At 37.6% G+C, this 15,672-nt stretch overlaps 1 protein-coding gene across 4 annotated transcripts in view; it reads left to right on the top strand.

Annotated features, from left to right (window-relative positions):
• Positions 1-15,672, top strand: part of STK39 (serine/threonine kinase 39) — an 88,560-nt gene that overhangs the window by 42,864 nt on the left and 30,024 nt on the right. For all 4 annotated transcript variants that reach the window (XM_042040754.1, XM_042040753.1, XM_042040752.1 and 1 more), the window contains exons 11-13: positions 6,702-6,824; positions 6,949-6,981; positions 8,954-9,021. In XM_042040754.1, the coding sequence (XP_041896688.1) occupies positions 6,702-6,824; positions 6,949-6,981; positions 8,954-9,021 (224 nt within the window). The remainder of the gene's footprint in view (positions 1-6,701; positions 6,825-6,948; positions 6,982-8,953; positions 9,022-15,672) is intronic.

Raw genomic sequence — 15,672 nt, 5'->3', positions numbered from 1 at the left:
TCTTGACTTTAAGGTGACAGTGTAATTGATTCCTCTAGGGAGTATTCCAGTAGTTTCTGCGTATGAGTATGAAACACTGCAAGTTCTGTCTAACTTTTTCTCCAAGTAGGAGGAAAAGCGAAGGAAGACTAAGTTTTTTTTCCATGATGATATTTGCAGCATGCAGAATGGTTTAAGAGGAGGGGACACTAACACCAAATTACTGTGATATCTTAACACCTTTTGAGTTCTACGAAGCAGAAATGCCAGAGTGTTTTTTACAAAGGTAGTGGTACATCCCATTAATAATGATAGCCTCCCTAAATTGTGGTGAGAAAAAACAAGGGTTTGAATGCATAAAACACATTCAGGTTTGCAGAAGTTTTGTGGCTTCCATCAGAATAAAAATAAGGCTTCACAATATAATGAATTCAGAGGAGTTTAAGAACAGTCAGCAGTGAAGGGGTTAGGATAGTCACCTGACCTGTGAGACTGGGTTGGATGTGGACCTTCTCCTGAGGTAGTGCTTCAACTCTTCAACAAAGGATGATGTAAACATGTGGGAATTCATGAGCGGTCTTGGACCTCAGGGGTTTTTTTTGGTTTTTTTTTTTTTGTTTTTTTTTGTTTTTTTTTGTTTTTTTTTGCAAAAATGTGATAACATTGCAGGTGTTCTTATACAAAAAGAACAGTGTTCTTTTGCTTACATATGTATTGTATAAAGTGACTTCATGCCTTTAACCTCAGGTGGTAAGCTGTGATTAAAGATGTAACTGTTTTAAGCAAAACGCTTGTGCCATGATTGGATACACAATGATAGGCAGATTTTTTTTGTTGCATTGGAATAAAAATAAATGCATAGGGGTGGAGATTGAAATTTGCTTTTTTGTCTTAGGAAACATTCAGGAAAAGTTTGCAAGATGGTGAAAGGTAAAAATTATAAAATCTGTTTGCTCTATAGGCTTAAGCTGTGTATGGAAGGAACTGGTCTAGGGATTTTTTTGAGAGAATAATATACAGAGCAAAGTGTGGTGCTAAAACCTAAATTGTTCAGTAATGTCCTATTCCTCATCATTGTTCTTTCTGTAAAATCACTAGCCTGGAACTGGCATGGGAACTGGTTTTATAAATACTTCTCATGAAGTTGTATGAGAAGTGAAGCTTCTGTAACCTGTGATTAAAAAAAAAAAAAAAAAAGGGGGAGCACTGGCTATGCAAAAACCCTCACCTTATCAATTACCAAGTAAATATTCATACTTTGAAAAGTATATTTGTTCTATAAGATCTTCTGGGATTCTGTAACAGTGGGAGTCCAGTCTCCTATAAGAACCAGCGTGAGGTGAAGGTATACAGCATCAGTTGACTGGTCTTTCTTTTTTTCTGCTTGAAAGTCAAATTTAAGCTTTTATGAGGACAGACTCAGAAAATTAAAAAGATGAGGTTTTTAAATAACCACCTTGTCATTACTGCTCTCAGGGGCATGTGGGATTGGTTGTGTCTTGACTACTGTACTGGCATATGTAGCTGAAGGGCATCCCTGGTAAAATAAAAGACAACTCTATCTCCAGATAAAGCTAAGCTGCAGTATTTCTGGAAGAATATGTGTTTAAAAAATAAAAAAGTACAGATTGCCCTCTGTAGAGATACAGAAATGCGAAAAACAAACAACAGCACTGATTATTCTCTAGTTAGAAACTAATAGGAAGCAGTGTCAGGGTTCCACAAAGACTTTCACAGATGCTCTTCAAGTGTGTGGAATATACACATTTGCTGCTCTCCAGGAGTTTAGGAACAAATTAAATTTGGGCTCTATGTTACCTGTATATGGAGGGTGGCAAGGCATCTTCCACGATACTCAATACTAATGTTTATTAGTGCCATCAGTTTTGCTTACACAAATGCATCTTACTTCCCATGCTTTCAGGTCACCATTCTCTTTCTGTGGAATAAAGTTTAAAAATGCTGGTTTAAATTTATCCAGGACTCCATCGCAAATATTCAGTTTCCAGAGGTTCAATAAGAATACCTTAAATAATTTAGATAGTGGGAAAATCAATGTTACTAGTTCAGTCATCTTCCTGCAGAATGAGAAAAAATACAGTGGATGTATAATATTGCTCTTACTGACAGAATGGATTTGTAATGTAGTCTAAGATCATGTGCTGTACCATGTATGAAATGCAGTAATGCTTTATGTGTACGCATTGGTATCCCACAGTGTATCCTTTAATTTATTTATTAAATTTAGACACTGAAATAAAATAATAAAACTGTAAGTGGGCCCAGTTCTTTGCTGTTTTGAGCAGTTGTGAATAAGGAAGTAGAAAATTCTTAATGTTCAGAAAGTGTTCATTCCCTTCGCTGTCACATAACAAAAATAAATTTGTAAAGAGAGTGCAGCAGCTAAAGAATCAGTAATGAATAATAGATTCTTCTTATCCCAGTCTCTAACATCTACATACAGCGAGCATTCAGTGCCTAGAGGACAACAATTTATGTTTTGCTTCCCTGTGTTGTAGCCTTCTTTTCATCAAGCCTTGGGAAATGTGGGCAGCTTCTGCATTCTGCTAATGGAGTTCTCTCTGTGTTAGGGTGATTAGGGCTGACCTTCACTGGGTGGGATTTACAGCTGCTGAGTTCATCTGTAAACACACATTCTCCTGGAAAGCTAGTGCATGGTAGTATTGGCAGGGAATGTTAAATTGTCTGTATCCTTCTTTAAAAGAGTGGGGACAAATAGTTCTGTCAGCAGCTTAATTTATACTTAAATATTTGTGACTGTATTGTGTTCTGCAGTAAGCTTTAACCAGGAACAACATATACAACAATACTGCTACTTCCATTTTAATGACGCACTGATTTGTCCAAGCACTCTCTGTTTTAACTGATGTTCATAATGTATTTCTTCTGCAGCTGGGGTAATGTTGCAGTGGCTTATTAAGCTTTTCCTCCTAGAAACTGCTACGTTACAATGCTCTGAGCTGCTTTTGTGTTGGCTGTAGCTTAACTGCCAGTCATTCAAATTAATTTTTTATTCTCTGGTGTCTTTTGACTTACGTGAAATCTGTTTTCTAATATGTGTTAATTTGTCTTGTAAAACTGAACTTTCATTGGTTTTTTTTATTAGCTAAAGTTATGATTCAGTTTAGTTCCTATTTTGGAAGGATCATTTAAAATTTTAATCAGTAAAACCCAAATTAGAATTGAGCGTGTTTTAATTTGTTTTCCTTTCCCTCTGAAATACTTCCTGAGAGATACACAATTTTTAGCATAAGGAATTACTGATGTTGTGTGTTTTGACTGAAACTGATGGGGAAATTGCATTTGTATGGCTACTGCATGCAATGTAAAATTTAAACTAACTTGCTTCTTATTTTTGTAGATACACAAGAAGTTTGTTTTGGTTCCATGCTCTGTCTGGATTTGCTTTTTGCCCTTATATAAATAGCTTCATTTGTTTGTGGCTTTATTTCTCTCTGTAAAATGGAAGATCTGTAGCGCAGGGTATCAGTAAAAATATATAGAATATTCTCAATTGACTTAATGCTGTAATTATTGGAGTGATACGCAAGCATGCTGCCTGTGGTATCAGTCTGCTAGCAGTATCTCAAATGATAGCCAGAACAGAAATTTAATATGTTATATAAATTACATATATTTCCATCCAATATCTGATACTAGAGTTAGATGTTTATGATGAACAAAGAGACAATTTATTTGCAGGCGTGGTGTGCCACTTGTGCTCTTTCCTTCACCTAGGGAGGGTACATGCCCTCCATATCTAACTGATTCTATGTGGCTTTAACCAGAACTGAGTGAGCAAAGCCAGGCTTGTTAGTCAAAAAATTGTGCAAATTAGTTCACCAAGCGATGCAAGTGTTAAACACGCACACCAATTAAAAAAACCTTTGTAGACAGCAACTTCATATTTTTGAGAGTTGAATAGGTTGGGTACTTTGCTCTAGCTGAAATTACAATTTCTTTCCTGTGAATGTGTGCTGGTGGAAATCAGTCTGATTGAAACAGACTACCAGTAAAATTGTTTTTCTGCTTTCAGAAACCTCTCAAGGAAATACTTTGATTGAACACGGTATTTTGCTTTGTACTACATTTCTTGTCCTTGAGCCATTTGTTTATTGTTTATTTAAAGGCGGTCTATTTAAAAACTTGAAATGCACTCCATCTTCATCAGTAAAGTTTTGTCCTAGAACTCTCTGCAAATGATACAAGCATCATTAAGCCCCATTAAAATCATTCTGTGTAAAATAAGTCTTCAAAACAACTGAAAATGGAAGCAGAAAGATACATTGATTAGTGCACGATGCAGTGTTTGAATGTGTCTGTAAACCAATATATCCTATTGTGCTGGAAAAGCATGTGTTTAGTTGTGGATGATGTCCTCTCCTAGGTTTGTGTAGAGCCATTTGGGAGTTGTCTGTGCTGTTAAACAAAAGCCTGCCTCAGTCCTTGAAGGATAATAAATTACATCCACAAGCAGCAGGCACATTGCCTGCTAGATTACCTCGTGTCTGTACTGATCCCTGATGATGTAGACAGTAAGAGCCCACTGATTGTGCCTGGGCTGATTGCAGCTGAGTAAAGAATTGCTGTGCTACTGCTTCCTTTGATGTCTGCCTGGTCCTTCCTCCCAAACACACACAAGCTTCTTCTACAAAGCTTGGAGGCAGCTAGGCTAAAATTGGTGCAATAGGAGCTTGGTATGGGAAACAGGGAAAATAGTGCAGAATTTGTCCATCAAGAGATGGAGTAGGGTATTCCCCCAGTGTCCTGCATAGGTTTCCCCTCTTCTCAGTTACAAATGAGAACAAAATATGGAGAAACTGAGTAGGGCACTCTAATTTGGTTGTACAGGGAAGAAATGTAAGGGAGAAATATCATAAAGGCTGAAGGAAATACAGAAGTGCAGTGAGGCTCTGGAAACTTCACCCTTTCCTCTGGTTTAGTCTTACATGTGCAGAAGGGAAGGGAGAGGAGCAGGTGGGTGTTTGGGAAGTGAAGGAGAGAAGAGTGGAAAAGAGTCCAGACAGACATCAAGATACCTTTTTGTGTATGGACAAGGTTTTGAAAGAAGGCTCCTATCACTGATGCTCTTGTGGTGTCAGGCCAGCCAGCTCCAAAGTGTGCTTGGCCCAAAGTCAGTACAGAAATAGCTAAGTACCCAGCTCTCTATGAAAATCTGCTTTGGAAAAATTGTATTAATGCCTGCATTACAGTTTCCTTGGAAGTTCATGGTCTCAGACTTGAAGTGTTCTATATTATTTTCATGCCATGCATCTTGCTGATATGGTACCTGAAGGGATTTAGAAGCAGCTGGAATTTGTCACATGCTGCATCTCTCTGCGCGTTATGGTATGCAGCAAACCAGAGGGGTTTAGAGCAGTGCTAATACCAGTTTAGTCTTTCTTTTAAGTTTCATTATGTTGAAAAACACCGTAATTTTTATAGTCACAAATTTGATTTTTATATTTAGGTTTTTCCCCTCTTTTTTGTTTTCCATCACTGCCACCAACCAACAGTATGTAGAAGCAAGCTGATCAGTGTTCATACTATGCAAGACATCAAAACACCACACATGGGAATCTGCAAAACCAAAGTTGAACCAGGCAGTTGTATAATGCTGTGGGTACTGGTAAACAGGATATGCAATTTTGTGCTAAGACCATCTAGTTAGTTATTTTTTAAAGTTATTTTTACTGATATCTTCTCCATTAGTTGTCTTTGGCCTGAAACAGCTTTTCTGCCAAATTAGCTCTTTCTTTTGTGTGCTGTGAATGTTTTGTTCCTTTTATCTCTTACCAATGTACAGGCAGTTTTCTGAAATAACTTCTTTTCCTTTCTTAAATTTGAAAAGCAGGAGGAAATCCTTTAAGCTTTACAAAATTATAGCACTGTGGAGCTTACCCGTACAAGGATTTGAAATTCTGCAGTGGGAACTGTATGTTGGTTCAGTGATGTGAAATAATTAGAGAAACTGATTCTAATCTGAACACCGTCGGGGCTGCTGGTTATTGTGCTGTGCTTCCAGACATCTCAAGGGTCTCAAAATGCATAGGTGTGGGAAGAGTTATTGGATGAATGGTTGTGGGCTAAACATGATCTGGGGAAAAACAAGCGTGTTGTCCAGCTCTGAAAAAGAGCAATGTGGCACCGTAAGAGTATTTGATTTTCAGATTTAGCTGCAAGATAGTCCTATGATGCCTCATTGGTCTGTTTATCTACAAGAGTTGGCCCAGCTAGTCTGGTGTGATGCATGCCTGCCTACCTCAGGCTGCATACAGCCGGTGCTGTTTTTTTTTCATAAGGATAACTTTGCTGTTAAGGTATTCTTAAAACCTCTACATGTTTTAAAGCTTTTTAGCAGAGCAATCACATTTTTGAGACTTGCATCCCAAGAGCAACCTTGTCTGTGTAACTTCTGCTTCCTTGAATAGCTTCCTTTCCTTTCAAGCAGCGAACAGTTGTCATCTACTTGAGCTTGTTCCTAAGTGGTAGTAAAATATATCCAAGCCTGTTGCCCTATATGAATTTTCTATAGCTTAGCTATTCCCACTGGCTTAAGGAGGTCAGATATTAGAATGTTAGTGGCTCCTGCAGCAAATTAATGAAAGCACATAGAATAAAAATAGCAAATAATTGCTGATTAACCAGAACACCAATATAGACTAAAGGTATCTGTGTAATGGTAAACAATATTTTGGTAGGTCAGACGAGTGCCAGGTTCCAGTGGTCACCTCCATAAAACAGAAGATGGGGACTGGGAATGGAGTGATGATGAAATGGATGAGAAGAGTGAGGAAGGCAAAGCTGCTATTTCTCAGGAAAAGGTACTTTCTGTTTGTGCCAAGACATTTATACTCTGTAAGATATTCTTTCTGTTAATTGTTAGTATTTCTGGATCTTTGTTGCATAAAGCTGCATAGCTCATATCTCACTGTGTTTGTTTTCCAGTCACGAAGACTGAAAGAGGAGGAGAACACAGAGGTAAAAATGTCTTTATCAATTTTTTTTCTTCCAAGCGTTTGAGTGAAGGGATTTCTTTTTCATGTCTGCTGTTAAAAATGTGAATTGAGGTGCAAGTGTTGTTCTGCAGCCTTGTATAGCAGGTGCTTGTGAGGATAGAGCTGTATGCCATTGTGCCTGTAACAATGAACTTCAGCACACAGTGGATAAGATGGATAGGAATTTAAAAATCATGTTATGTTTGTGCCCAGGAGAATTAATGAAGATAGGTAGTTTGGCTGTTTTAAATGAATCTTCATAACTGGATCACACTAATTGCTGTCTGTCAGGGTAATGCAGGCTGCATTGGAGTAGCCAGAACATCTCCAAATAATTTTTTCTTCTTAGGATCTGTATCATGACATGTAGCTTATAATTAAAATATTTCCTTCCATACACATTAAAATAGTTCAGTACTGAAGCATATTAGATTTAATTCAGAAGAATAAAATACTATATATAATTTCATGGCCCTGTGCCGAGTGTGGGAAGCATCACTGCTATAAACAATTGTTTAATAGGATTATGGCTTACAGACTAAATGGTCTTTAAAAATGTCTTTTCTTTGGGTGGGTGACCCTTGCCACTTCACCTGTAGTTTTAGATTCTCAGATTTTCGTTGGTGTCAGAGAAATCTTCTAAAAGCCTAGCAGCTTCCTGCTGGATTTGGTCCTGTTAGCTCCTCTGATGACCCCAGTCTCTCCATTGCAGACCTAATTTACACAGTTCTTCAGCATCTGAGCTACCTTATGTAAGTTGGGTACAAGGAAAGGCTTTTACCACACAGTCTTTCTGTCTTAGATGTTGAGAGTTCTACTGCTTGTGCCTCAGTTTATATAGGTAACTCATAATAAAAAAAGTTGCTTAATTTATGAAGGAGAAAAAATCCTCTGCTTGAAGTCTTCTGTTGATTTTTATCTGAAATGCTCTAGAAGATGACTTGGAAGTAAGACTAGTGCATCTGGTCACTGTTGGTGTGTGCCTCTTGGGTCTTTGGGATGCACATTCCTATACACTGACATAACATGTCTGTTGAAGATGCAGAAATAATATAGTATAAAGTATAGAGTAGCTTACGTGAATGCAAGGAATTTAATTGAAGCAGAAAAAATCCTTCTCTTATTTTAGTGATTGTGAAAAATAATTTTCCAAATATTCATTAATGTTTGCTGAAAACACAGAATATAAAATATGGATCTTGTGTAACTTTTTAATAGCTTTGATATGGAAAACTGTTGAAAAAAATGAAATGTCAAATGAAATTTGTGATGCAAGTCTTTATTTTGGGAGGGCTTTTGAACCCTTTGTAACCTCGGAACAGGCTGTTCTGTGAGTGGTGACAATATGCCAAGTTGGGTATGAAATCATAGTAGGGTAGAGGAGCCTGGTGCATTCTGTATGTAGAATACACTTTTGCTTGAGGCTTCATACAGATTTTAGTTGTGAGCTGGGGAGGATATTGCAGTGTGAGGGAGGAGTGGTAATGTGAAAGATATCAGTGTTCCTGATTTTTCTCTGTGAAAGACATCCTCTGAGCTGTGATACCTGCTATGATACGCTGCTAGTTCCTTGAATATGGGTAGATGTACGACTTCCTTAACAACCAAAACTGTTACACAAAAATAATGTGAGTAGCAGTTTGGAATTCTCTCTGTGTGCATATTATTTAATAGGTAATTGTTGCTTTGATGCAAGGTGGATTATAAGCTCTTACACTCAGTGCTCTAATGCAGGCCTTATTTATTACTTGTTTGTCTGTAATTGAAATATGGGAGTTTTACTGGTATCAGCTGTATTTTAGACTGTGTACTGAAAGTGTTTAAAGGGTTCCTGAGAGTTAGAGAATGTGTTAAATATTCTGTGCTAACTTCAGACTGTTAGCATGGAAAGTTTTTTGTGATTTTTTTTTTCCTTTGGCATCCTTTACAAGACTTTTTGCTTTTTTCTCTAATAGTCTCAGCCTGCTGTTAGTGAGGAATATAGTGAAGTTCCATGTGCGGTGAATCTTGTCTTAAGATTAAGGTAAGAGATCCTTCTATTTATTTAGCTGTATTATCTTGATTTCCGTCATTACTTTCATAATATTAACATAGAGTCAGTGTTGAAGTGCATAATCTCCCAGTATGGCCAGTATGAATAGTGTTTCTGAGAGTAATAGCTGTCTTTTGTTTACTGAAATAGTATAAAATGAAAAGCAGAATATGAATGTGTCTTCAGGCGAAGTGTACCCTTCATTAAGTATTTTCTTTCTTTTTTTTTCCTTATAATGTAAAATCACAGTGAGAAGTTTTTAATGAGTTTCTTTCACACTTCAGCAGTCAGCCTCTGACAGAAATAAACCATAGCTGTATTACAAGTTGCCTACTTAAAATGTTTTTCACTGGCAAGTTTGATCAGCCAGTATGGAGAAGTGATGGGCATTTTAGAAAATGGGTACAAATATGTTGTCGGACTTAAATTTTTAGTTAGTTAAAATGAGTCAGATTACCTTTAATTAAAATCAGTTTCTAACTAAGATTTGAATTGCTTAATTATACAGTCTAGTTCTTGGATAAAACTATTTTTTCATATGAAACTTTCATAGCTTTTTATGTGTATGATAGCTTTTTAATGTTTTTTCTTAAAAAACTTACTACCACTCACTTTAAGACTTGCTTACATCCAGTTTGTGTTGACAGGATATCTATAAGGGGTTATAAATTCCTAATTATTGCTATGGAGAAAAGTTAAATATTATTTATGCTAATAAAAAGCTAAGAAGTCAGAAATAATTAGAAAATTACAACCAGTATGTTAGAAACAAATAGCAGATTTATGCATAACAAATAGCTTTAAAACAGTAACATCAAAAATTGTCAGTGTCCTGGTTTCAAGTGTTAGTAAATCAGAAAAAAACCAATTACACAGAATGAGTGCCAACTTTCAAAATCTGTTTTCTTCCCTTTTCTTTGACTACTTTTCTAGAGACAGCTGCAAAAAAATTGCGTGGCTGCCGAAGGTTATTTACAGAAGGGAGGATTAATGAATTTTATTGTGGGGATAGGGAAGACTTAGAGATTATTTGGGATCATTTTAGTTGTCCAATTTACATAACTGCCCAGTTATGCTATCAATATTCTTTTTCATCTTTCTGCTGACAGGTAGCTGAAATCATTTACAAACAGACCAATTTGTACTGCTATGTGGATGTACCAGCGAGGTGCTTTGGGTATTTATAAATTATCATGAAACCCAGAGAGTGATTAGCTTCTACTCAGTTATTTGCAGTGTTGGCATATTCAGAGGGCAGACATTTTAGACCTGCAAGTATAGTGAAACATCTGTGATTGTCCTTTCAGTTTTCTGCAGCTTTTAAGCCAGGAGTGAAGGAGGACTGATCCTGGGAGACTTGAGTTTCCATTTCCACAATGAACTTTTGTTCTTTTTAAGGATACTCTTTAATTCCTGGGTGGAAAAGATTCCCACTCCCTAGAAGCAAAGCTGTAGTAACTAGATTAATTTCTTTTGAACGTTTAGGTGATTATTGGTAGAGGGGGAAGAAACAAGAATTTCAGTTTTAGGAATCAGAAACTTTCCTTTAAACAGAAAAAAATAGTCTTGAAAAGCAGATACACTCTGGAGCCTGTGAACACTGTTGGCAGTGTCTTGAAAAAAACAAAAATCTGATGTGTAATTTGTAGAGTTTGGTTAATTTAACTGTCCTGCTTTTGAGGGAGGAATGCTCTATGGTGCCAACCTCTGTCCAATGTAAGCTCTGGCTATGTCCTGTCTCAGTGGTAGGAGGTGGGCAGGGTTAGAAATCTTTGCACAGGCTTTGCTTCTGATGGCAGCCTGAGCATGTGAGTAGGGTCAGAGCTGGCACCTGAGCTCTGTGTGTGTGTTTGGGGGGAGGGTAGGGCTGTGGGCTGCACTAGGTACCGCACTTTTCTTTTGGTTGGTACTTTGCGAAGGGCTTATTTGACCATGAGGGCTACAAGCTCTCTCTGCTCAGCAGTGTAGATTCAGAGCTAGTATTCAGAATTTCTTTAAATGTAAAGGCAAGAGTTATTTTGGTTATGGAACATTCACCAAAGCTCAGGGCAGCCACTGTCTGACTATATATATTGTCTTTAGCAAGGTACCTTTGATAGCACTGTTGGAGTTGTACTTCCTCTTCACTGTTGACCCTCTGCACTGTTGAGACTTTGTCACGGAAGTTGATGCGAACATTTAGAGCTTTTTGGGCAGAAACAACTTAATATGAGGCTCATGAGTAGGGACCATAAGGTTTAAAGAGTAGTGCCTGGGGATTTGGGACATGGCAAAAGGTAGAGAGATGGGCAACCTTAAAAAGTAACAAGAGGTGGTGGGGGCTGGGCAGGAAGAAAGTGCTCCTCTGCTTTGCTCTTTTTTCCTCTTCTACAGTGAGGCTACACTATGACAGCCCATCACATTTCAGATGATTGCTTTTTTTCCTAGCAGTATGTTCCAGAACAAGGTTAATAGTACCCATAAAAATTAAAAATTACTTGCACAAAGGAGGAATTCTGGCAGAAGAAACAATTACATTTAAGTAATTCTTCACCTGGATAGTCAGGTTCTGTTATTTTTTTTCCCCAATCAGAGCAGGCTTGGACTCACTCAGTAATTCAGTGCTAAATTAACACCATCCTCTGTTACTGCAAATGCCTTGTTGTGGATCAGAAGCACAACTCACAGTCTGAAATAATCTTTAAAGAATCCCATGGTACTCTTTATACAAGTGGTGGTATTTAACTCCCTTACTCGAGTTGAAAACCATCCAGACTAACTGATTCATCTGTCCTTAACTTGTATTTAATACCTTTCTGTTTTCATAGTTTTCTCAGTGTGAACTAACTTGTTAAAAAATTCTCTACTGTCAGGGTTGCTTCATCAGCTGGAGACAGCAATTTCCAATTTATTTTCTATCTTTTGCACTATTGTGTCTTAGAGTACATTGCCCCAGAAGGGAAATTATCAGCAGTATGTTTTAGGTAATTCCATGCAAAGCTCTTGAAAGGCTCTAGTATTAAATGCTTAATACAGGCCATTAGTGTTTTAAAGCTCAAGCGTAGTTAAGAGACTGTCCTTGAATTTTGCAGTGAATTGAAAATACTGGTTCTCACTGGCTTGATCTAGTGCCACAGCATGTAACTCTGACCCAGACAGAGCGATTGTTACATTGAGGTGCTGATACTTCTGTATCCTGAGCCTCAGGAGGAAGTGGTATTTGAGAGTAGGGAGGAATGAAATCTGTAATCCACATTTTTTCCGGTAAGGCTGTGCACACCGCGTGTCTTGGCAGCAGACCCTGGCAGGAGCGCTGCAAAGAGGAGCTGAAGGCAATTGTCTGTGATTTAGTCCTCCAACAAGACTTCACAGCACCAGGAAAAGGAAATGGGGAGGAATTACCACCCTTGATTTGAAGTTTCCAATCTAACCACCAAACTGTTGCCGTTACAGATTTAGGAAAGTCGGTATTAGAGGATTTGACTACTTGGATTAATAACAGAGATATTTCATGTTAAAGTAGGAGACTTATTAATGGTTAATAGTTAAGAATTGCAAATTATCTGAAGCAATCTAAGATGGTTAAATTAACTCTTGTGACAGGAAGATAATTTATTGACAGTAATTTGGAATGTCCCAGGATCTAATTTAATACAGTTCCTGCACACTAGATGAATTAAGCCTATGGAAGAATAAAAGGGGAAGATGGAAATGTTTTACTGGCAAATGGAATATTTCTGGTTTTGCTTATTTTAAATGAAGTGTAGAGAAAATGCTAAGGCAGAATTGCCTGTAATGTCACTCTGTTATTTACATACAAATGTTTGTGTGTGTATTTCATAGAAAACATTTCTTCTGCTAATGTAGCTGGAAACTGTGTGGCATTTGATGAGAAATACACCTTCTGGGGATCTGGGCACACACAAGTCCAAGGAGTAGCTGGTAGCAGGTGGTTGCCTGTTCAGCACTGCAGCAGGGGAGTTGTTAGGACTTGAGTCAAATGTGATTTCCTGTGTGTACCAGAACACAGATGATGAGGTATTGCTCACTAGTCTGAGCAGGAGCTCAAGTGCTGATCTTCCTGCTTTTGTACTGGCCTGGTTTTTTGACCTCTTTCTTACAAAATTAATTACGTGTAAATCATAGGAAAAATGTACTTGGCTGGAGGTACCTATTAGAGCTTAAGTTTGTACGTAAGTTTGAGGCTTGCATTTATAGGAATAAACCTTTAAAAACTATAAACAAGCTAACCCCAAAATCTGTTCTGGCTAGGAGCAGGATGAGTTTGATAATTGGCTTAGTACCATAAGTCAAAGTTCTCAATGAATTTTTTTATTATTATTACTATTTTTTTATCCTTCTAGTTTTGTTTTCTTAAGCAAAAACTTCCATCATTTCAGTCTCTTTTGTAAGAAGTGGGGCTGGTGTGTATCTTTCACCAAGAATAGGTATTTCTCAATATTTTTGCTATTATAGTGGCTTCTTTTATCAAGTATATTTAATGACAAAATCCACAAACAAACTCCCAGCTGTGGAGTAGATTTACTGCTGTAAAGTAACAAAACTTCTCTGTAGTCTGGGAATTGATCCAGTAAAAAACATCATGAACAAAACCATTTGTAGGATTCTTGAAATAAATGTACCTGTAATTACAGTATTGAGCTTTATTTTGCCATCACCTCTAAGGGTTTGTCCTGGGAATCAGGGAGGTGTGGGATGTGGCTACTGAACTGAATTTTATTTTCACAGCATGGAGATTTCATTTAAATAGCCTGTATAACCATGATTAAATCATGACTGAAATCAATAAGCCAGAACCCTTGATTAAACTATTGATTCTAATCCTGCCTTTTGTTTTTACATCTATTATTTCCTTCAAAGCTTGCTTTTTAAAAATGATAAATTATGTATTTATTATTCACTACTTAAGCATGTTTTTATGCCTTGCTGTGTTTTTATTGAAAATAAAGTAAAATTTGAAAAACTTATTTTAATTATGACCTAGATTATCCTGTATGCAATTGCTATACCATCACTTCTTTAATAAAGAAATGGTATATTTGTTTATCAAAACAATTCTTGTATGTAAAATTTATAATTATTGAGCTAAGGAATCAATATATTTTTTTTGCTTATTAAATTTAGGTTATGAAGATTAGCATGTCTAAATATTTAGATGAAAAGGAATTAGGCTTTTAACCTGCACAGCTGTGGTTGTAAATTATGCAGGAATTGCATTTGGGGATGTTGCTGATACTGAAATTTTAAAATGGCTAGAGCTTTTTATTCCATTCTGAAATTTTATTGTACTATGTACAAAAGAAAAAAAAAGGAGGAGAAACAAAAAATAACAATGAAGCCTAAGTACCACCCCCAACCTTCTTTATGTTAAAGGAAACAATTTAAAGCTTGAATTGACCTCAGTATTAAAAGTAATTTTATTTGTATTATTAATGGCATGTACATTACTTGTCGACTGTAATAGGGTTTGCATTTTGATAATTCAAAATTCCATTCTAATTAGACATTTTTCTAATACTTTTTAAAACACTTCTTTTACCTTGAGAGACCACACTCTTCCTTTAGCGGGGGGGGATTCCGGGTTCCGAGTGCAGGGGAGCCGGCTGGAGTCACGATACGAACACCGATACGATTTGAGCATCGTGCTCCCTTTATTGTTTACTTACACTCACTTTTATCTACTTTACAAAGCTTCACGCCCTATTCCCACGGGACAGCCTCTAAGCAGCGGGGGAGCCGACCAGCGTGTAGCTTTTCCCAGGGCTGTTCAAGGCTGCCTGCAGCCAGGTGTCTTTCTGGCCTATCTGCAGCCTGAGGCCCCTTCAGGGGTGCTTCTGCAGCAGCCCTGGGGTGCCCAGACTGTCCTGGGGTATCATATGCCCCTGTTCCACGAGGAATCCCTCTACATCTTCCATCTTCATCCATCTGCTCTAGAGATGCCTGTGAATGTGGTGCTGTACATCGGGCAGGGCTGGAACCATTTGAAACAATTTTTTCTGTTCCCACTTAGTGGTGTGGTTCTCTGTCTTTCCACTGGTAGGCGTGTTCTGGGACTGTACTGGGTCGCTGTAAAGCAGCCAGGTTTTGGTTGGTTTGTTTGTGACTTCTGATAGTTTTGAGGGGAAGGCAAAATTTTAACTGAACTCATTTTATTTATTCTGTTTTGCCCCACAAGGCATTTGTCACTGCTCCTCTAGTGTGTCCAGTGGACGGCCACAGGAGGTGCACTGGGATACAGGCGTGACAAGGATTTAACATAGGAGCAGGCTTTGCTGGTGAAGCTGATTTGCTGGAAAGATCAAGTTTGGCAGGATAACCAGATGAAACCTTTGAAGATTTTACAACAAAGCTTAGACTTCTTTCCATGCCTCCCACTCTTTTTGATAAGCTAGTCAGGATCCATGACTTTTAGATGGATGATATGCAGGTTGTTATCATTTTTATGGTGGCTCAGATGTCTTTCTGGTTTACCTACAAGTCTCCTTTGGTTCTGATGGTAATATACTGATAGGTCATCAGGACTGTAAAAGTCTGAGCCAGTGGCATTAAAAGGATGCACCCATCCAGGGAGTTTCTGATTCAACATGTATAAAATTTTCTTCGATTTGGATAAAGTAAAAAGTTTCTCTGTGCCTTCCCCTC

This window comes from Corvus kubaryi, unplaced genomic scaffold, assembly GCF_017639235.1.
Source record: "Corvus kubaryi isolate FWS band 111438036 unplaced genomic scaffold, C.kubaryi_AGA036_p1.0 37396, whole genome shotgun sequence".
NCBI lineage: Eukaryota > Metazoa > Chordata > Aves > Passeriformes > Corvidae > Corvus > Corvus kubaryi.
The sequence above is the reverse complement of the archived record's forward strand: the minus strand, read 5'-3'. Positions and strand labels throughout refer to the sequence as shown.